At 48.6% G+C, this 23,514-nt stretch overlaps 1 protein-coding gene across 2 annotated transcripts in view; it reads right to left on the reverse strand.

Annotated features, from left to right (window-relative positions):
• LOC117435054 (1-phosphatidylinositol 4,5-bisphosphate phosphodiesterase delta-3-A) overlaps positions 1–23,514 on the reverse strand; it is a 44,065-nt gene that overhangs the window by 11,563 nt on the left and 8,988 nt on the right. For both annotated transcript variants that reach the window (XM_059002801.1, XM_059002802.1), the window contains exons 2-6: positions 16,799–16,966; positions 5,885–6,113; positions 3,433–3,562; positions 783–1,008; position 1 (exon numbers count right to left, since the gene is read on the reverse strand). The exon at position 1 is cut by the window's left edge and continues 201 nt beyond it. In XM_059002801.1, coding sequence (XP_058858784.1) covers position 1; positions 783–1,008; positions 3,433–3,562; positions 5,885–6,113; positions 16,799–16,966 — 754 coding nt within the window. The remainder of the gene's footprint in view (positions 2–782; positions 1,009–3,432; positions 3,563–5,884; positions 6,114–16,798; positions 16,967–23,514) is intronic.

The raw sequence follows: 23,514 nt of genomic DNA on the forward strand, positions 1-23,514 counted from the left end.
GCTGGAGCAGAGAGAGGGGAGTGAGACACGCACACACACACACAAACACACACACAGAGACACACACACACGCAGACACACACACACACGCACACACACACACGCACACACACAAACACACACACGCACACACACAAACACACACAGAGACACACACACACGCAGACACACACACACGCAGACACACACACAAACACACACACACACAAACACACACACAGAGACACACACACACGCAGACACACACGCACACACACACAAACACACACACAGACACACAGACACAAGCAGACATACACAGAGACACACGCACACACACACTCTCTCCCTCTCCTTCTTCACTCTCCTATCCCTCCTCCCCTCTCCTCTCCCCTCTCTCCCCTCTCTCTCCCCTCTCCCCTCTTTCCTCTCCTCTCCCCTCTACCCCCTCTCTCTCCTCTCCCCTCTCTCTCCTCTTTCCTCTCTCTCCCCTCTTTCCTCTCTCCTCTTTCCTCTCTCTTCTCCTCTCTCCCCCTCTCTCCTCTCCCCTCTCCCTCTCTCTCTCCTCTCCTCTCTCCTCTCCTCTCCTCTCCTCTCTCCTCTCCCCTCCTCTCCCCTCTCCTCTCTCTCATCTATTCTCTCCTCTCTCCCCTCTTTCCTCTCCTCTTTCCTCTCTCTCCCCTCTCCTCTCCTCTCCCCTCTCCTCTCCTCTCCCCTCTCTCCTCTCTTCTCTCCTCTCTCTCATCTCCTCTCTCCTCTCTCCCCTCTCTCTCCCCTCTCCCCTCTCTCCTCTCTCTCTGTACCTGTGTCGTTCAGCTCGTACTTCTGGATGAGCTCTCTCGCCTGGCTCAGCGTTGCCTCCTCTCCCTGCTCCCTCAGGAACTCCAACAGCTCCTCGTCTGAGAGCACGCAGTCCTCCCCGGAGCAGCGGCAGAACAGAGCCTCCAGCTCCGGTCTCCTCGTGAGCCGCCGGCAGAACTCCTCGATCTCGCTGTTCTCCAGGCGGTCATTCCCCGAGCGGTCACACTGCTGCCGGACACAACGACACACACACTGCCGGTGAGACTCATCAGTGCACCAGCAAAGCACAGTGTGATACAGCACAGGAGAAGCATGCTAGAGCATAGGGAAGCATTGTACTGCACAGAGAGGTGTGGTAAAGCATAGGGATGCATTGTAAAGCACAGAGAGGTATGGTAAAGCATAGGCAGGCATTGTAAAGCACAGAGAGGTGTGGTAAAGCATAGGGATGCATTGTAAAGCACAGAGAGGTATGGTAAAGCATAGGGATGCATTGTAAAGCACAGAGAGGTCTGGTAAAGCATAGGGAAGCATTGTAAAGCACAGATAGGTGTGGTAAAGCATATGGATGCATTGTAAAGCACAGAGAGGTATGGTAAAGCATAGGGATGCATTGTAAAGCACAGAGAGGTCTGGTAAAGCATAGGGAAGCATGGTAAAGCACAGAGAGGTATGGTAAACCACAGGGCTGTGTGTCTTAGTGCTGGGGAGGGTTGTGCTGGTGTGTGTCTCAGTGCTGGGGAGGGATGGAGGGCTGTGTGTCTCAGTGCTGGGGAGGGATGGAGGGCTGTGTGTCTCAGTGCTTGGGAGGGATGGAGGGCTGTGTGTCTCAGTGCTGGGGAGGGATGGAGGGCTGTGTGTCTCAGTGCTGGGGAGGGATGGAGGGCTGTGTGTCTCAGTGCTGGGGAGGGATGGAGGGCTGTGTGTCTCAGTGCTGGGGAGGGATGGAGGGCTGTGTGTCTCAGTGCTGGGGAGGGATGGAGGGCTGTGTGTCTCAGTGCTGGGGAGGGATGGAGGGCTGTGTGTCTCAGTGCTGGGGAGGGATGGAGGGCTGTGTGTCTCAGTGCTGGGGAGGGATGGAGGGCTGTGTGTCTCAGTGCTGGGGAGGGATGGAGGGCTGTGTGTCTCAGCACTGAGACACACTCCAGCACAAACCTCCCCAGCACTAAGACACACAGTCCTGTGGTTTACCACACCTCTCTGTGCTTTACAATGCTTCCCTATGCTTTACCAGACCTCTCTGTGCTCAAGCAGGCCTCACTGTAATCAAAGCCAGATCTCTCAGATTGAGAGAGAGCTGCTTACAGAATCTAGCAGTGAGATGAGCTCTGGACCCCCAGTTTACTAGCTGGATCTTATTTTCATTCAAACCTGCGACAGAATGACCTCGCAGGCGCGTCTTCCAACAGCGTCTGTTTAATACAGGTTTAAACACGCTGTGTTTTACAAACATTGCTCCCGTTGTATAAACCGCATGCTGCAGAATACAGCCGCAGAGACCACTGCACTGAGCACCAACAACTGAGCAGCCATCGCAAAGGGGGCTGTGTACAGCTAGGGCCAAAAGGGCATTACCTGGAGTTTTAGGACTGAGGCATAATGAAAAAAAAAACTATAGAGCACAATGTAGATATTTTATTCAAGATCATGTAATCAAAGAAACTACAATAATGATATTGCAAAAGTCTACCGGAAGCCATTATAGTAGTACAGTATTTCATGTTATATTTCAAAATGTCAGATTTTTTTAATTTTTGTCAGTTTTTCGTTAAGTGTATTGAAAACCTCAAAGCGGTATGTAATTTAATATGTTAATGTAACATTATGCAACAGGTTTCATTGGACTTTATGAAGCAGTATTAGCTCATTCTATAGGGAGATGCAATGCTTTTGTCCACAGCTGTAGAGGCTCTGTAACGAAATGTGAAGACTGAGAGAGATGTCCTTCAGTGAGTCCTGTATAGACGCACAGAACAGCGCTGGACATCTGGAGCTGTATAGAGCTGTGCATTCCCCCGGGCACAGCGCCTACGAGCAGAAAAACAGGACCAAGCCCTCCATCTCCCTCCTCCCCTCTCCCATCTCCTCAAACCCCCCTCTCGGCCCCCCTCCCTCCCTCCAATCTCCTGACCGCTCTCCCTTTCTTTGTCATGTTGTTTCTTAAACTCTTTTCATACTCCTGTATCTCTCTCTCTCCCTCTCCCTATCTCTCTCTCCCTCTCTCTCCCCTCTCTCTGTCTCCTCTCCATTCTCCTCTCCCCTCTCCTCTCTCTGTCTCCTCTCCATTCTCCTCTCCCCTCTCCTCTCTCTGTCTCCTCTCCATTCTCCTCCCCCTCTCCTCTCTCTGTCTCCTCTCCATTCTCCTCTCCCCTCTCCTCTCTCTGTCTCCTCTCCATTCTCCTCTCCCCTCTCCTCTCTCTGTCTCCTCTCCATTCTCTTCTCCCCTCTCCTCTCTCTGTCTCCTCTCCATTCTCTTCTCCCCTCTCCTCTCTCTATTCTCCTCGCCCCTCTCCTCCCCCCTCTCCTCTCTCTCTCCTCTCTCTCCTCTCCCCTCTCCTCGCCCCTCTCCTCCCCCCTCTCCTCTCCCCTCTCCTCTCTCTTTCCTTTCTATTCTCCTCCCCCTCTCCTCCCCCCTCTCCCCTCTCCTCTCACCTTGAATAGCTGTCGTGCATACAGCTCGGTCACCTCTATGTTGATCATCCTCAGCAGGCTCTTCACCTCCTTGAAGCTCATCGTGTTGTCCTTGTCGGCGTCGGCTCTGCGCAGGTACCCATAGATCCAGGTGAGGCTAGTCAAGGAGGACACACGCACACACTGACACACACACCGACACACACACTGACACACACACACTGACACACCGCACACACACTGACACACACACTGACACACACACACCGCACAGACACCGACACTCGCACACACTGACACACACGCCGACACACACACTGACACACACACACTGACACACCGCACACACACTGACACACACACACCGCACAGACACTGACACACACACACTGACACACACACACTGACACACCGCACACACACTGACACACACACTGACACACACACACCGCACAGACACCGACACTCGCACACACTGACACACACGCCGACACACACACTGACACACCGCACACACACTGACACACACACCGCACAGACACTGACACACACACATACTGACACACGCACCGCACACACACACTCACACACACACACTGACACACTGCACACACACTGACACACACACTGACACACACACGTACTGACACACGCACCGCACACACACACTGACACACACACTGACACACGCACACACTGACAGACACACACACACTGACACACGCACACACACACAGGTACCTGTAGATCCAGGTGAGCCTAGTCAAGGAGGACACACGCACACACTGACACACACACCGACACACACACTGACCCACACACTGACACACACACACACACCGACACACACACACACTGACACACACACACACCGACACACACATTGACACACACACTGATACACCGACACACTGACACACACACCGACACACACACACTGACACACACACACTGACACACACACACTGACACACCGCACACACATTGACACACACACACACTGACACACACACACACTGACACACACACTGACACACGCACACACTGCACACACACTGACACACACACCGACACACACACTGACACACACACTGACACACACACCGACACACACACTGACACACACACTGACACACTGACACACACACTGACACACACACCGACACACACACTGACACATGCACACACCGCACACACACTGACACACACACTGACACACGCACACACCGCACACACACACACACTGACACACACACCGACACACACACTGACACACACACTGCACTCACACACGCACACCGACACACACACTGACACACGCACACACCGACACACACACTAACACACACACACACAAAGCACACACACTGGCACACACACCGCACACACACCGACACACACACACACACACTGACACACGGACACACTGCACACACCAACACACACACTGACACACAAACACCGACACACTGACACACACACACACACCGACACACACACACACACAGACACACACACACCGCACACACAGACACACCGCACACACACTGACACACACACCGCACAGACACTGACACACACACACACCGCACAGACACTGACACACACACACTGACACACACACCGCACAGACACTGACACACACACACACCGACACAGACACTGACACCTGCACACACACTGACACACACACACACTGCACACACACTGACACACACACACACTGCACACACACTGACACACGCACATACCGCACAGACACTGACACACGCGCACACCCTGACACACACACACGGACACACACACCGCACAGACACTGACACACACGCCGACACACACACTGACACACACACACACACCGCAGACACTGACACACACACACACTGCACAGACACTCACACACGCACAAACCCTGACACACACACACACACACCGCACACACACTGACACACACACACCACACACACAGACACACCGCACACACACTGACACACACACCGCACAGACACTGACACACACACACACACCGCACAGACACTGACACACGCACACACCGACACAGACACTGACACACGCACACACCGACACACACACTGACACACGCACACACTGCACACACACTGACACACACACACACTGCACACACACTGACACACGCACATACCGCACAGACACTGACACACGCGCACACCCTGACACACACACACACACACACCGCACACACACTGACACACACACATGGACACACACACACCGCACACACACTGACACACACCACACAGACACTGACACACACACACCGCACACACACTGACACACACCGCACAGACACTGACACACACACACCGCACACACACTGATACACACTGACACTGACACACACTGACACACACTGACAATTACACACACCAACACAGACACTCACATACACTGCAGCGCTCCCTGCCTCTCCTCAAGCCCGTGTGAAGGATATTGCTCCAGCTTGTCTCTCTGGCTCATGGTCTGGCCCCTCTCCTGCAGCTTCCGCAGCCCCCTGATCCAGTGGCGTGCCTCCTCCTCCGAGTTGCAGGCCAGGTCCAGGCCTCTGCGCGGCCCCCTGAACACCACGGTGAAGCAGAGAGCCTCGGGGATCGAGCCACACAGCCCCCGCAGGACCTCCGACTGACAGCCCTCCAGCACACACTGCACATCCATCACTGAGACTGGGAGAGGAGAGAGAGGGAGAGGGGTTACTGCAGGGAGAATGGAGAGAGAGTGGAGAATGCAGCCAAAATGAAAATCTTAAAAAGAACAAAAAGAAAATACAGCAGAAACAAAAACACAAACAAAGCTGGTTTGATGAGGAGTGTAAATCTATTCGAACAAACCTAAGAAAATGATCCAATCAAAAACACCATCAACCACAAAACCCAGATTTACGCCGGAGGTACTGTGAGACCCTCAAATACTACAAACACACCCTCAAACAGAAAAAACAAAAACACATCAACAAAACCCTTACTGACATAGAACAAGCTGTCGACAAAAACCAGTTCTGGGAAATGTGGAACAATTTAAACTCAACAAAAAAACAAGAACTGACAATACAAAATGGAACAACCTGGAAAAATTATTTTGAAAACCTTTATAAAGATATCCCTCAAAAAAATCTAACAGATACACAAAATGAAATAAGAGAAAAACTTAACTTACTAGAAAAATTAATTAAAGATAACCAAAATCCAATTGATGCTCCAATCACCCCACAAGAATTAACAAAGAAGCTCCAGGAACTTAAACCTGGAAAAGCCTGCGGCCCTGACAGCATCTGTACTGAGATGCTAAAACACAGCAGCCCTAAATTAAAGGAGGCAATGCTTAAATTGTTCAACGTAGTACTAAGTACTGGTTACTTCCCTGACATCTGGAACCAAGGGCTTATATCCCCAATTCACAAGAGTGGAGACAAATTCGACCCCAACAGCTACCGGGGCATCTGTGTGAGCAGTAATCTGGGGAAGGTGTTCTGCAGTATCATTAACGCCCGGATACTGGCCTTCCTTACCAAACACAATGTCCTGAGTAAGAGTCAGATTGGATTCCTACCAAACCATCGCACAACTGACCATATCTACAACCTGCACACCCTAATAGATAAACATGTACACCAAAAAAGTAAAGGCAAAATTTTCGCCTGCTTCATTGACTTTAAAAAAGCCTTTGATTCAATTTGGCATGAAGGCTTATATTATAGAATTCTTCAAAGTGGTGTAGGGGGTAAAGTCTATGATATAATAAAATATATTTAATATTTACATCAACGATGTTGGAACGGTCTGCAGCCCCTGGCCTCACATTACATGACACTGAAGTCAAGTTCCTTGCTCTACGCAGATGACCTGGTCCTGCTGTCACCCACAGAGCAGGGGCTGCAGCAGAGCCTGTCGTTGCTGGAGCAGTACTGTCAGACCTGGGCCTTGGCAGTAAACCTCAAAAAGACCAATATAATGATTTTTCAAAAAAAAGGCCAGATCTCAGGGAAACAGATATCACTTTACACTCGGAAACACCACCCTAGAGCACACCACCAGCTACACTTACCTGGGTCTGACCATCAGTGCGTCAGGCAGTTTTAACCTGGCAGTGAATGCACTAAAAGCAAAAGCACTCAGAGCTTTTTATGCCATCAAAAGAAGATTCTATAAAATCAATATACCTGTCAAAATCTGGCTAAAATTAATTGACAGTGTTATCCAGCCCATTGCGCTGTGTGGTAGTGAGGTATGGGGTCCACTCAGTCAACAAGACTACACTAAATGGGACAAACACCCAATCGAAACCCTGCATGCTGAACTATACAAGAATACACTGCAGGTACAAAGAAACACACCAAACCACGCATGCAGGGCAGAATTAGGCCGATTTTGGTTGCACCTTGAAAAAAGTGAACCTGACTCACTCTAGTACAAGGCCCTCAGACCCAAGAGCTCAGCCCTGAAAAGTCCCCTATGCCAGCTGGCTTTGACGCTCATCACACTGACCCCCTCCAATACTAACCCCAACCAGCTTCAGGTCAGCACTGCTTACCAGCCCCCAGTCAGAGTAAACCAAATTATAAAACAAACCAAAAACTCTGGAACACTGGGACACAGAAATACAATCCCAAAATAAACTTGATTGCTATCAGGCCCTAAAAAGAAACTACAGCCTAGCAGAGTATCTCTCCACTGTCAGAGATACGAAGCAGAGACAGATCCTGACCAAGTACAGGCTCAGTGACCACAGCCTGGCCATAGAGACAGGCAGACACAGGCAGACCTGGCTACCCAAAGAAGATCGTCTCTGTGGTCACTGCGAGACAGGAGAGGTGGAAACTGAGATGCACTTTCTCCTACACTGTATAAAATACAGCCATATCAGAGAGTCATTCTTCATTAAAATACAACAAAAATATCCTGTTTTCAGACAAATGGCAGACTCAGAGAAACTTGCTGTCCTCCTAGGGGAGGGACACACAACTCCACTGGCTGCCAAATATGTAGCCACCTGCCACAACCTGAGGGGCACGCAGTGACATGGCACAATTTAACAATTTAATAGTTTCAATATTATTATTTCAATATTTATTTCAATTTCTGTATTATTATTATTTATCTTCTATTTTATTTATTATTATTTTGTTACCATGGTTCCTTGTTTGTATATATATGCATCTGTTCGTAATATGTATGTAATTGCTTTGGCAAAACTGTGGAAAATAAGTCATGCCAATAAAGCACTTTGAATTGAATTGAAAAAAAATTGAGTGGAGAGAGAGAGAGGAGAGAGAAGGGAGAGAGGGGGGAGAGAAAAAGGAGAGAGAGGGGAGAGAGAGGAGAGAGAGGGGGGAGAGAGAGGGGGAGAGGACAGAGAGTGTAGAGAGGGGGGGAGAGAGGGGAGAGAGAGGAGAGAGAGGGGGAGAGGGGGGAGAGAGTGGAGAGAGGGGGGAGAGTAGAGAGAGGGGGTTACTGCAGAGAGAGAGGAGTGAGAGGGGAGAGAGAGGGGGGAGAGTAGAGAGAGGGGGTTACTGCAGAGAGAGAGGAGTGAGAGAGGAGAGAGAGGAGAGAGAGGGGGAGGGAGAGAGGGGAGAGAGAGAGGGGGAGAGAGGGGGGGAGGGGAAATAGAGGGAGGGGTGAGAGAGAGGGAGGGGGGGTGAGGGAGGGGGAGAGAGGGGGAGGGAGAGAGGGGGATTACTGCAGGGAGAGGAGTGAGAGAGTGGACAGAGGGAGGAGAGATGTAGGAGAGAGAGGGAGAGAGGATGAGGGGGAAATAGAGGGAGGGTTGAGAAAGAGGGGGGAGGGGGGAGAGAGGGGAGGGGGAATAGAGGGATGGGTGAGAGAGAGGGGGGGAGGGGAGAGAGGGGATTACTGCAGGGAGAGGAGTGAGAGAGTGGAGAGAGAGGGGAGAGAGGGAGGAGAGAGAGGGGGAGAGAGGGGGGGGTTACTGCCGAGAGAGAGCGGAGAGAGGTAGGAGAGAGAGGGGGGTTATTTCAGAGAGATGATTTATTCAGAGTTATTAAGATATTTAGTGAGCAGGCAGTCTGAGTGAAGTTATCCTGCAACAAACTCCCCATCCCCAGCTGTGCTGCTTCCCTAGAACAAGGAGAACATTTCGGGGGACCATTCTACTTGTGAGGCGTCTTGCTCATTAAAATATTTAGCAGATTTGTTATCTATTCATAGATACCAAGATATTTAGTAAGTAAAGGGTCTGAGTCTCTGTGCTTTACAATGCTTGCCTCTGCTTTACCATGCTTTCATTGTCCATTATTATACTGGGCTGTGCTTTTACTGTGGAAAACTTTTATAAGGGTTAGTTTACCGTGGTTTGTTTTTTTAATATGCTTTACCATACCTCTCTATGCTTTACAATGCTTTATCACACTTTGCTGTGCTTTTACTACAGGACACTTTTCTAAGGGGTAGGACCTTAATACCTGCTGCACAGGAAGTGAATCTGCTGCTCTGTCAGAGGTGACAGAGTTTGTTCTCCACGCTTGGCTGCTTTTGGTTTTGTTTGTGTTTCACAATCCAAGCCTGTGGCACTGAGGGGGTGAGTGATGAGCAGCCACTGCAAGCAAGGGACTGGTGCACTCAGAGACAGCATCGCACTGAGAGACAGCATCGCACTGAGAGACAGCATCACACTGAGAGACAGCATCGCACTGAGAGACAGCATCGCACTGACACAGCATCACACTGAGAGACAGCATCGCACTGAGAGACAGCATCACACTGAGAGACAGCATCGCACTGAGAGACAGCATCGCACTGACACAGCATCACACTGAGAGACAGCATCGCACTGACACAGCATCGCACTGAGAGACAGCATCCCACTGAGAGACAGCATCGCACTGACACAGCATCACACTGAGAGACAGCATCGCACTGACAGCATCACACTGAGAGATAGCATCGCAGTGAGAGACAGCATCGCAGTGAGAGACAGCATCGCACTGAGAGACAGCATCACACTGAGAGACAGCATCGCACTGACACAGCATCACACTGAGAGACAGCATCGCACTGACACAGCATCACACTGAGAGATAGCATCGCACTGACACAGCATCACACTGAGAGATAGCATCGCACTGAGAGACAGCATCACACTGAGATACAGCATCGCACTGAGACAGCATCGCACTGAGACAGCATCACACTGAGAGACAGCATCGCACTGAGAGACAGCATCGCACTGACACAGCATCACACTGAGAGACAGCATCACACTGAGAGACAGCATCGCACTGACACAGCATCACACTGAGAGACAGCATCGCACTGACACAGCATCACACTGAGAGATAGCATCGCACTGACACAGCATCACACTGAGAGATAGCATCGCACTGAGAGACAGCATCACACTGAGATACAGCATCGCACTGAGACAGCATCGCACTGAGAGACAGCATCACTGAGAGACAGCATCGCACTGACACAGCATCACACTGAGAGACAGCATCACACTGACACAGCATCACACTGAGAGATAGTATCGCACTGAGAGACAGCATCAGACTGAGACAGCATCGCACTGAGACAGCATCACATTGAGAGACAGCATCGCACTGACACAGCATCACACTGAGAGATAGCATCGCAGTGAGAGACAGCATCGCAGTGAGAGACAGCATCGCACTGAGAGACAGCATCACACTGAGAGACAGCATCGCACTGACACAGCATCACACTGAGAGACAGCATCGCACTGACACAGCATCACACTGAGAGATAGCATCGCACTGACACAGCATCACACTGAGAGATAGCATCACACTGAGATACAGCATCGCACTGAGACAGCATCGCACTGAGAGACAGCATCACACTGAGAGACAGCATCGCAGTGAGAGACAGCATCGCACTGAGAGACAGCATCACACTGAGAGACAGCATCACACTGAGAGACAGCATCGCACTGACACAGCATCACACTGAGAGACAGCATCGCACTGACACAGCATCACACTGAGAGATAGCATCGCACTGACACAGCATCACACTGAGAGATAGCATCGCACTGAGAAACAGCATCACACTGAGATACAGCATCGCACTGAGACAGCATCGCACTGAGAGACAGCATCACACTGAGAGACAGCATCGCACTGACACAGCATCACACTGAGAGACAGCATCGCACTGACACAGCATCACACTGAGAGATAGTATCGCACTGAGAGACAGCATCAGACTGAGACAGCATCGCACTGAGACAGCATCACATTGAGAGACAGCATCGCACTGAGAGACAGCGTCACACTGAGAGACAGCATCGCACTGACACAGCATCACACTGAGAGACAGCATCGCACTGACACAGCATCACACTGAGAGATAGTATCGCACTGAGAGACAGCATCAGACTGAGACAGCATCGCACTGAGACAGCATCACATTGAGAGACAGCATCGCACTGAGAGACAGCGTCACACTGAGAGACAGCATCGCACTGAGAGACAGCATCACACTGAGAGACAGCATCAGGGATAGGACCTTAATACCTGCTGCACAGGAAGTGAATCTGCTGCTCTGTCAGAGGTGACAGAGTTTGTTCTCCATGCTTGGCTGCTTTTGGTTTTGTTTGTGTTTCACAATCCGAGCCTGTGGCACTGAGGGGGTGAGTGATGAGCAGCCACTGCAAGCAAGGGACTGGTGCACTCAGAGACAGCATCGCAGTGAGAGACAGCATACCACTAAGAGACAGCATCGCACTGAGAGACAGCATCAGACTGACACAGCATCACACTGAGAGACAGCATCGCACTGACACAGCATCACACTGAGAGATAGCATCGCACTGAGAGACAGCATCGCAGTGAGAGACAGCATCGCACTGAGACAGCATCGCACTGAGAGACAGCATCGCACTGATAGACAGCATCACACTGAGAGACAGCATCGCACTGAGACAGCATCGCACTGAGAGACAGCATCGCACTGAGAGACAGCATCACACTGACACAGCACCACACTGAGAGACAGCATCGCACTGACACAGCATCGCACTGAGAGACAACATCGCACTGAGAGACAGCATTGCACTGACACAGCATCACACTGAGAGATAGCATCGCACTGAGAGACAGCATCAGACTGAGACAGCATCGCACTGAGACAGCATCACATTGAGAGACAGCATCGCACTGAGAGACAGCGTCACACTGAGAGACAGCATCGCACTGAGAGACAGCATCACACTGAGAGACAGCATCAGGGATAGGACCTTAATACCTGCTGCACAGGAAGTGAATCTGCTGCTCTGTCAGAGGTGACAGAGTTTGTTCTCCACGCTTGGCTGCTTTTGGTTTTGTTTGTGTTTCACAATCCGAGCCTGTGGCACTGAGGGGGTGAGTGATGAGCAGCCACTGCAAGCAAGGGACTGGTGCACTCAGAGACAGCATCGCACTGAGAGACAGCATCGCACTGAGAGACAGCATCACACTGAGAGACAGCATACCACTAAGAGACAGCATCACACTGAGAGACAGCATCAGACTGACACAGCATCACACTGAGAGATAGCATCGCACTGAGAGACAGCATCGCAGTGAGAGACAGCATCGCTCTGAGAGACAGCATCGCACTGAGAGACAGCATCGCACTGAGACAGCATCGCACTGAGAGACAGCATCACACTGAGAGACAGCATCACACTGAGAGACAGCATACCACTAAGAGACAGCATCGCACTGAGAGACAGCATCAGACTGACACAGCATCACACTGAGAGATAGCATCGCACTGAGAGACAGCATCGCAGTGAGAGACAGCATCGCACTGAGACAGCATCGCAGTGAGAGACAGCATCGCACTGAGAGACAGCATCAGACTGAGACAGCATCGCACTGAGACAGCATCGCACTGAGAGACAGCATCACACTGAGACAGCATCAGACTGAGACAGCATCGCACTGAGAGACAGCATCACACTGAGACAGCATCAGACTGAGACAGCATCGCACTGAGAGACAGCATCGCACTGAGGGGACCAGATTTACAAAGCCAGCTCAGCGTTTCTGTAAAGCAGGCTTCTTGTTTGAATACAGTGCTTTGATCATTATTAATGTTTTCACATAAAACTGACAAAATAACAACCTGTGGCTGCCGCCTGGCGGCTGCCCCTTCCTTTGCAAGGATTATGAAGACAGAACGGGCCTAGATTTCACCAACAAGTTGCAACCTACTGGATAAGAATTCTCACAAACGTCTGAAAACCGTAATAAAAGCAAAAAGAGGACGCATGAATATATGTGCCAGTACTTCTGTCATAGTAGTTTAAATGAAATACTTCATTATTTTTTTTTTTTGATAAAGTTTATTTGTAAATGACTAGAAATTGTGTGTTTTGCTTTGGTTAAGGTTTACGAAATGCTCGTCCTTAATCTGTTATAAGCAGGGCTGCCAATACTTTTGTCTGCAGCTGTAATATAGGTTAGACTAAGGAAAGCAGTTTTTAGCCTCGTAAAGATCAAACGCGGGAGCGGACCCTCCAATCTGAAATAAATAACTGTATCTAAAGTTCTAAGATTAAAGAAACTGCAAGCTGATTCTGCAATTACAGAGCAGCTCTCAGAGGTGACCAGCCATGCAAAAACAACAGCCTGTCTCTGCAGAGCATCTGATTGGACCCTGCAGGGAGGCGGTGTCTCAGTGTATCTCTATGTGTCTCAGTGTATCTGTATGTGTCTCGGTGACTCTCTCAGTGTATCTCTATGTGTCTCAGTGTATCTCTATGTGTCTCGTGCCTCTCTCAGTGTATCTCTATGTGTCTCGTGCCTCTCTCAGTGTATCTCTATGTGTCTCGTGCCTCTCTCAGTGTATCTCTATGTGTCTCGTGTCTCTCTCAGTGTATCTCTATGTGTCTCAGTGTATCTGTATGTGTGTCGGTGCCTCTCTCAGTGTATCTCTATGTCTCTCAGTGTATCTCTATGTGTCTCGTGCCTCTCTCAGTGTATCTCTATGTGTCTCAGTGTATCTCTATGTGTGTCGGTGCCTCTCTCAGTGTATCTCTATGTGTCTCAGTGTATCTGTATGTGTGTCGGTGCCTCTCTCAGTGTATCTCTATGTGTCTCAGTGTATCTCTATGTGTCTCAGTGTATCTCTATGTGTCTCAGTGTATCTCTATGTGTCTCAGTGTATCTCTATGTGTCTCGTGCCTCTCTCAGTGTATCTCTATGTGTCTCAGTGTATCTGTATGTGTGTCGGTGCCTCTCTCAGTGTATCTCTATGTCTCTCAGTGTATCTCTATGTGTCTCGTGCCTCTCTCAGTGTATCTCTATGTGTCTCAGTGTATCTCTATGTGTCTCAGTGTATCTCTATGTGTCTCGTGCCTCTCTCAGTGTATCTCTATGTGTCTCAGTGTATCTCTATGTGTCTCGTGCCTCTCTCAGTGTATCTCTATGTGTCTCAGTGTATCTGTATGTGTGTCGGTGCCTCTCTCAGTGTATCTCTATGTGTCTCAGTGTATCTCTATGTGTCTCAGTGTATCTCTATGTGTCTCAGTGTATCTCTATGTGTCTCAGTGTATCTCTATGTGTCTCTTGCCTCTCTTAGTGTATCTCTATGTGTCTTGTGCCTCTCTTAGTGTATCTCTATGTGTCTCAGTGTATCTCTATGTGTCTCAGTGTATCTCTATGTGTCTCAGTGTATCTCTATGTGTCTCAGTGTATCTCTATGTGTCTCATGCCTCTCTCAGTGTATCTCTATGTGTCTCGTGCCTCTCTCAGTGTATCTCTATGTGTCTCGTGCCTCTCTCAGTGTATCTCTATGTGTCTCAGTGTATCTGTATGTGTCTCATGCCTCTCTCAGTGTATCTCTATGTCTCTCAGTGTATCTCTATGTGTCTCAGTGTATCTCTATGTGTCTCAGTGTATCTGTATGTGTCTCGTGCCTCTCTCAGTGTATCTCTATGTGTCTCGTGTCTCTCTCAGTGTATCTCTGTGTCTCAGTGTATCTGTATGTGTCTCATGCCTCTCTCAGTGTATCTCTATGTCTCTCAGTGTATCTCTATGTGTCTCAGTGTATCTCTATGTGTCTCAGTGTATCTGTATGTGTCTCGTGCCTCTCTCAGTGTATCTCTATGTGTCTCGTGTCTCTCTCAGTGTATCTCTATGTGTCTCAGTGTATCTCTATGTGTCTCGTGTCTCTCTCAGTGTATCTCTATGTGTCTCAGTGTATCTGTATGTGTCTCATGCCTCTCTCAGTGTATCTCTATGTGTCTCAGTGTATCTGTATGTGTCTCGTGCCTCTCTCAGTGTATCTCTATGTGTCTCAGTGTATCTCTATGTGTCTCGTGCCTCTCTCAGTGTATCTCTATGTGTCTCAGTGTATCTCTATGTCTCTCAGTGTATCTCTATGTGTCTCAGTGTATCTCTATGTGTCTCGTGTCTCTCTCAGTGTATCTCTATGTGTCTCAGTGTACCTGTATGTGTCTCATGCCTCTCTCAGTGTATCTCTATGTCTCTCAGTGTATCTCTATGTGTCTCAGTGTATCTCTATGTGTCTCAGTGTATCTGTATGTGTCTCGTGCCTCTCTCAGTGTATCTCTATGTGTCTCGTGTCTCTCTCAGTGTATCTCTATGTGTCTCAGTGTATCTGTATGTGTGTCGGTGCCTCTCTCAGTGTATCTCTATGTCTCTCAGTGTATCTCTATGTGTCTCAGTGCCTCTCTCAGTGTATCTCTATGTGTCTCAGTGTATCTCTATGTGTCTCATGCCTCTCTCAGTGTATCTCTATGTCTCTCAGTGTATCTCTATGTGTCTCAGTGTATCTCTATGTGTCTCAGTGTATCTCTATGTGTCTCAGTGTATCTCTATGTGTCTCAGTGTATCTCTATGTGTCTCGTGTCTCTCTCAGTGTATCTCTATGTGTCTCAGTGTATCTCTATGTGTGTCGGTGCCTCTCTCAGTGTATCTCTATGTGTCTCAGTGTATCTGTATGTGTCTCAGTGTATCTCTATGTGTCTCAGTGTATCTGTATGTGTCTCAGTGTATCTCTATGTGTCTCAGTGTATCTGTATGTGTGTCGGTGCCTCTCTCAGTGTATCTCTATGTCTCTCAGTGTATCTCTATGTGTCTCGTGCCTCTCTTAGTGTATCTCTATGTGTCTCAGTGTATCTCTATGTGTCTCGTGCCTCTCTCAGTGTATCTCTATGTGTCTCAGTGTATCTCTATGTGTCTCAGTGTATCTCTATGTGTCTCAGTGTATCTGTATGTGTCTCGTGTCTCTCTCAGTGTATCTCTATGTGTCTCAGTGTATCTCTATGTGTCTCAGTGTATCTCTATGTGTCTCAGTGTATCTCTATGTGTCTCGTGCCTCTCTCAGTGTATCTCTATGTGTCTCGTGTCTCTCTCACTCACAAGTCTGCTGCGAAGGGGCTCTCTTGGATCTCTTGTGGGTCTCACACCACACCGTCATGCCGTCCTCCTGCAGCCTCAGCTCCCTCCTCTTCTGCCAGCGCGGGGAGCGGATCTTCCACAGACTGGAGCCCAGCAGCATGAAGCGCACATCATCGTCCTCCGTCACGCCTGCCAGGAGAGAGAGAGGGGCTCGTTACACACAGGGGTACCCACGCCACAGCAACCCTACCCCCAACACTCACCCTCACCCACAACCCTACCCCCAACACTCACCCTCACCCAAACCCCCAACCCCAACCCTACCCCCAACACTCACCCTCACCCCCACTCCAACCCCAACCCTACCCCCAACACTCACCCTCACCCAAACCCCCAACCCCAACTCTACCCCCAACACTCACCCCCACTCCAACCCCAACCCTACCCCCAACACTCACCCTCACCCCCAACCCTACCCCCAACACTCACCCTCACCCACAACCCTACCCCCAACACTCACCCTCACCCAAACCTCCAACTCCAACCCTACCCCCAACACTCACCCTCACCCCCACTCCAACCCCAACCCTACCCCCAACACTCACCCTCACCCAAACCCCCAAACCCAAACCTACCCCCAACACTCACACCCACCCCCACCCCCAACCCCAACCCTAACCCCAACACTCACCCTCACCCCCAACCCTACCCCCAACACTCACCCACACCCCCACCCCCAAACCCAAACCTACCCCCAACACTCACCCTCACCCCCAACCCTACCCCCAACACTCACACCCACCCCCAACCCCAACCCTACCCCCAACACTCACCCTCACCCCCAACCCTACCCCCAACACTCATACCCGGGAGGAGGGAGTTTCAGAGGAGGGAGGAGGGAGTTTCAGAGGAAGGAAGAGGGAGGAGGGAGTTTCAGAGGAGGGAGGAGGGAGGAGGGAGTTTCAGAGGAGGGAGGAGGGAGGAGGAGGAGGGAGGAGCGAGTTTCAGAGGAGGGAGGAGGGAGTTTCAGAGGAAGGAGGAGGGAGGAGGGAGTTTCAGAGGAGGGAGGAGGGAGTTTCAGAGGAGGGAAGAGGGAGGAGGGAGGAGGGAGGAGGGAGTTTCAGAGGAGGGAGGAGGGAGGAGGGAGGAGGGAGTTTCAGAGGAGGGAGGAGGGAGGAGGGAGGAGGGAGTTTCAGAGGAGGGAGGAGGAGGGAGTTTCAGAGGACAGCTCGTAATAAGTTTACTAGAAGTCATTGGCTGTTGGAATTTGGGGGTCACTTGGACAGAAAGACAGAAGTGTCACAGGAGGAAAATGTAATGCAAAAAAAAACTCAACAATAAAACCTCACTGACACCAGAAAAGTTGATGCCATCAAAGGTATGTGTTGATAAAAAATATTAATTTGCAAACAATTCATGTTTTCAACACAAAAATGAAGGAGGTCCCTGGTTCAAATCCCAGCTCACACACTGCGTGACCCTAAGCAGGTCACATAACCTCCTTGTGCTCCGTCTTTCGGGTGAGACGTAATTGTAAGTGACTCTGCAGCTGATGCATAGTTCACACACCCTAGTCTCTGTAAGTCGCCTTGGATAAAGGTGTCTGCTAAATAAATAATACATGACTTTAAAGGATTTGGACAATTACATTTTTTCCTTTGACTTTTTTATAAGTTCTCTAAATCTTGAACTGCATGAACTGTATCAGTACCAAGCCAGTAAAGAACACTAACTATACCATGTGATAATATACAATGAATAGTTGACATTAAAACAATATATAATGGATTCTTATAGTGTCAGGTTTTGTTTTATTCTCATATCTCAAATCATAATTATTCAAAAGGATCAAAATGAATTGTAATATTGCTATTTAAAAAACGGATCCCAACAGAGCAGTCAGATTCATATGACTAAAACTATTATTAGTGCTGCAAGTCAGATGTTTCCCATCAGAAAAAAATAAGTGACATTAATTAACAAATTAAGAAAGGACATTAGGACATAATAATCTAAGGTTAACTACTCAGGTGTGTGGAGAATTTACTGTTATGATAATTAAGTGACATGTTTATAAACATTACAAGGAACTACAGTACATCTCAGTGCTACCCCATTATAAGGCAACCATATAGCACAGCATTGGTTATAAAAAGCTCACATTTCTTGTAACGGGAATAAATATATTGTTTTCTTAAACAAATACATGTAGAGTTATTTTTGTCGCGAAAACGTACACTTAAGAACATGACTCAAGACTTTTCTATGTTTTGGGGGGTTTTTTGCAACATGTTTTTGCTAAACTCAGTAATGTATTTCTCAGGTCTTCGGTCAGAGCTCTCACATTAATTTATGGAAGGCAGTTTGATGTATTGATAACGCAGAACGCAGATAAGGCTGTCTCATAGCTGTGGACCCCGTCCACCACATTATAACATGGCAGAACTGTATTTCAGGTTTGGAGATTGCTAAAACAAATGTATCATCTTTGTATGTATTTTTGTAGATCGTTCTTATTTTTTATGCGTCCTGCATGCGTCCTTTTTTTCTGACATTAGTATCGTGCTAGTCAAGCTCTGGAGTAATATAACCTCAGATTCAAATACACGCGTCTCTTGCAGGGCGAGAAGGATATGTGATGTCATCAGGCTGCTGTTGAAAAGAAATCCTGTATAAGCCTTGGAATATTGTGGGTGAGACAGAAGAAAGAATGTGCTTCCCCTTTTCTTATGTTGTGGACGGACCCATGTCAACATTTCTAGAGTTTTTATTTACAGGTACAGAATATTTAAAGTTACTTCATCATTTCTGTATTGATTTAATATGATTTAAATTCAGTCTAATAATCACCAACTTGTATTGAGTTTGAAATAAATGTGAGTACATCAACAATAGGCTTGTCTCCTGTCGGTATGCTCATGAAGGTTCATCTTTACAGGGTTTAAAGTATTAAATTGATGCGTAAAAACAAAAAAGTGTAGCCAGGAAACTCAAGTTTGCTTTTTACAGCTAAAAAAATCTCTGAGGTGACAAGTAACAAAGAGAAGATACCAAAGTTAAATAAGAGAAATAAAATGATGATATTTAGAGGTTTCATTTCAACTTTATGTACAGATGCTACTAAAGAAGATATTATTTCACTTGTTTATACTACCAGGACAATATTAGGACGACACACATATTGCTTTGGTTTAGAAATTGCTTGGTAACTTTGTGATCTATTTTAAATGTGACAGATATGTTATGTAAATAATACTGTACAACTAAAAGTCAAAATCGTTTTACTGATAGATTGAGATGAGAAATGTAAGAAATTATTGTACATGCATATAGTCAAACAAGTGCCTCAGTTGTGAAACAAATTCACAGGTACAGATATATGGATTGGTAATAAAAACCACAATACCAAGCCAGACCATTACACCAAGCCAGACCATTACACCAATCCAGACCATTACACCAATCCAGACCATTACACCAAGCCAGACCATTACACCAAGCCAGACCATTACACCAAGCCAGACCATTACACCAAGCCAGACCATTACACCAAGCCAGACCATTACACCAAGCCAGACCATTACACCAATCCAGACCATTACACCAAGCCAGACCATTACACCAATCCAGACCATTACACCAATCCAGACCATTACACCAAGCCAGACCATTACACCAATCCAGACCATTACACCAAGCCAGACCATTACACCAAGCCAGACCATTACACCAAGCCAGACCATTACACCAATCCAGACCATTACACCAAGCCAGACCATTACACCAAGCCAGACCATTACACCTGTAAGGGGAACCATTACACCAAGCCAGACCATTACACCAATCCCAGTTATTTGACTTTCACCGCACCTCCCCACAACAGCTCAGAACTGAAGATCAGTGGGTGTTGCCTCTTTACACCCAGGATCTAGAGAGTGCATGTCAGCAAGCTACTTCGCACAGCCAGGACCCTGAGTATGTGACTCCCCCTGCACACCACACAGCCCTGCCTTTACCAGGGGAGACCCTCTGGGACCCCTGCGCTCCCCTGAGTATGTGACTCCCCCTGCACACCACACAGCCCTGCCTTTACCAGGGGAGACCCTCTAGGACCCCTGCGCTCCCCTGAGTGTGTGACTCCTCCTGCACACCACGCGGCCGTGCCTTTACCAGGGGAGACCCTCTAGGACCCCTGCGCTCCCCTGAGTGTGTGACTCCCCCTAAACACCACACAGCCCTGCCTTTACCAGGGGAGACCCTCTGGGACCCCTGCGCTCCCCTGAGTGTGTGACTCCCCCTGCACACCACACAGCCCTACCTTTACCAGGGGAGACCCTCTGGGACCCCTGCGCTCCCCTGTGTGTGTGACTCCCCCTGCACACCACGCGGCCGTGCCTATACCAGGGGAGACCCTCTGGGACCCCTGCGCTCCCCTGAGTGTGTGACTCCCCTGCACACCACGCGGCCGTGCCTTTACCAGGGGAGACCCTCAAGTGCTGTTGTTTTAATAGGTGAATGAACTGCAGTATTTGGGGTGAGTGGAGCACCTTCCCTTCTCTTTGTATTTGATGGCTTGCCTAACCTCAGCTATGTATAAAACACACTTTCAGCCACTTGGACCCCAGCCCAGAGGCACTTCAAGGGACACTCTGCACAAACCACAAACAGCAGCCTGAAACTGCAGGGAGGTGGTGCAGCTTGTTTAGGAGAGCTGGGGGAGGGGAGGGGTGATAGGCAGGCTGCCTCGTTTCTTAGCCCTCACCCAGCTCCTTCAAGTGTTGGGTCTCCAGCACTTCTTTTTTCACATTTCTGCTGTTTTTATTTTTCAAACAACCCACCAGCAGTAATCAAAACCCAGGACTGTGCTCCAGCAGTAATAATTTAATTAGACGCACATTGCCAGAGCCTGTCTCCAGGGGCTAGCTGCAGCAGGATACCCTGGGGTCCTGCCAGCCTGTCAGAGAGGCTGCTCCAGTGCTATTGAAGGCTTTCACATCCATTCCATATCACTGCAGCCACTGCATCCGCAGAACAGCTCTGGGCTTTTCCAGGATCGATTATTTAAATACAGCGCTGATATCCTGGCACCTAATCACTTCCTGTGCTGCAGTTAGAACATTGCAGGGAATCTGACCTACAGCACAGGAAGCCTGTGCCATGGCTGTAAATAAAGAAATTGAGCTTTCAGTATCACGAAAAAGTACCATAATGTAAAAATGCAAAAAGTATGACTGTGACAGGGCTGAAGCCCTGCACATGTAGATAGTGTATTTTGATCTGAGCTGGTATTGTCAGTAACATCTTTGAAGCTGGTATTGTCAGTAACATCTTTGAAGCTGGTATTGTCAGTAACATATCTCAGCTGGTATTGTCAGTAACATGTCTGAGCTGGTATTGTCAGTAACATGTCTGAGCTGGTATTGTCAGTGACATGTCTGAGCTGGTACAGTGTGAATGCAAATAGGGAGACAGATACTAAACTGCTGCCTGCTTCTGAGAAGTGGAATCACTTGACTGGATCTGGATACTTGCCTTAACCCAGCCTCTCAAACACATGCTAATGATCTACTGACTAAGCTCTATAGAAAGAATGGAGCTTCTTTATAACCCTCATAAATGTTCCCCTAGGAAAAGCACAGCAAAGCATAATAAAGCACTGTGATCTGTAACCAGCTCCATTCCCACCTCTGCAAGGTTAACGTCTGAGACAATCGTTTGTTGTTGAATTTCTTGAACTTCTTTTCGTGTTTCTTTCAGTTATTTGCTTGCTGTTTGTGAATCGCTCCTGCAGTGACGGGGCGGTGGGTGGAGTGCAGCACATTGATTCAGGACTCAGCTGCTCCGACAGTCCTTTCTGGAGTCTGTGGTTGTGCTTCTGCTCAGTGCCAGCAGAATGTAGGCCAGTGTTTAAAATAGCTGGGTGCGGAGCTGCTGGCAGTCTACTTTATTGAACAGTGCGGCCTGCTTCCTTTGCTTTGCTGTCTTCATGCTTTCTGCTCCTGGCTACACACCACTGTGCATTTCAAACACTGCTGCAGAGAGCCATTGGCAAGCTGTACCCTGCAGAAACACTAACTCACAAGCGCCTGAGAGAGACAACTGAAGACTCCCATTGTAGAGCGGTTTGAGCTATTCCTGGTTTTACTGGGAGCTTGATAAAACTCCCACTGCAACCAGTAATCAGAGCCTTATTCCAGCTGCTCGGCCTGTCTGATCTCCTCTCCAGTGCTCCTGTATGAGGTGGGGAAGCATATCAGTGTTGCACTAAGTACTGAAGCCTTCAGTGGATAAGTCTCTTATTGCAATGACTCACACACTACGTTTTGACTGTGAGTCTGGGAGGCGCTCTTCTGTTCTAGTTGATTGATGATCTCAAACATCATAATAAAGGGGGTTGGGAAGGGCTAAAGAACATGAAAGAAATGAAATCTGAAGCTATTGCCTCTATAATTTACATTTCTATTTATTTTGTTGTTTCTATTTTTGGACACATTCCATCTGCAGCAGTGTGGATTATGGAGCCTGGATTAGGGAGCCTGGATTATGGAGCCTGGATTATGCAGCCTGGATTATGCACTAACCCAGATTAAATGAAGGATTATACTGGAGTCCAGGATTCATCTCAGTTATGCATTACTGTCCTCAGCAGCAAACACTGCCAGTTAACCCTGAGAGGAAGGCGAGCTCTCTCAGCAAGGGCACTAATCTTCCTCCCTGTCTGATTCACGCAGCACGAA

This window comes from Acipenser ruthenus, chromosome 28 (assembly GCF_902713425.1).
Source record: "Acipenser ruthenus chromosome 28, fAciRut3.2 maternal haplotype, whole genome shotgun sequence".
NCBI classification, from domain to species: domain Eukaryota; kingdom Metazoa; phylum Chordata; class Actinopteri; order Acipenseriformes; family Acipenseridae; genus Acipenser; species Acipenser ruthenus.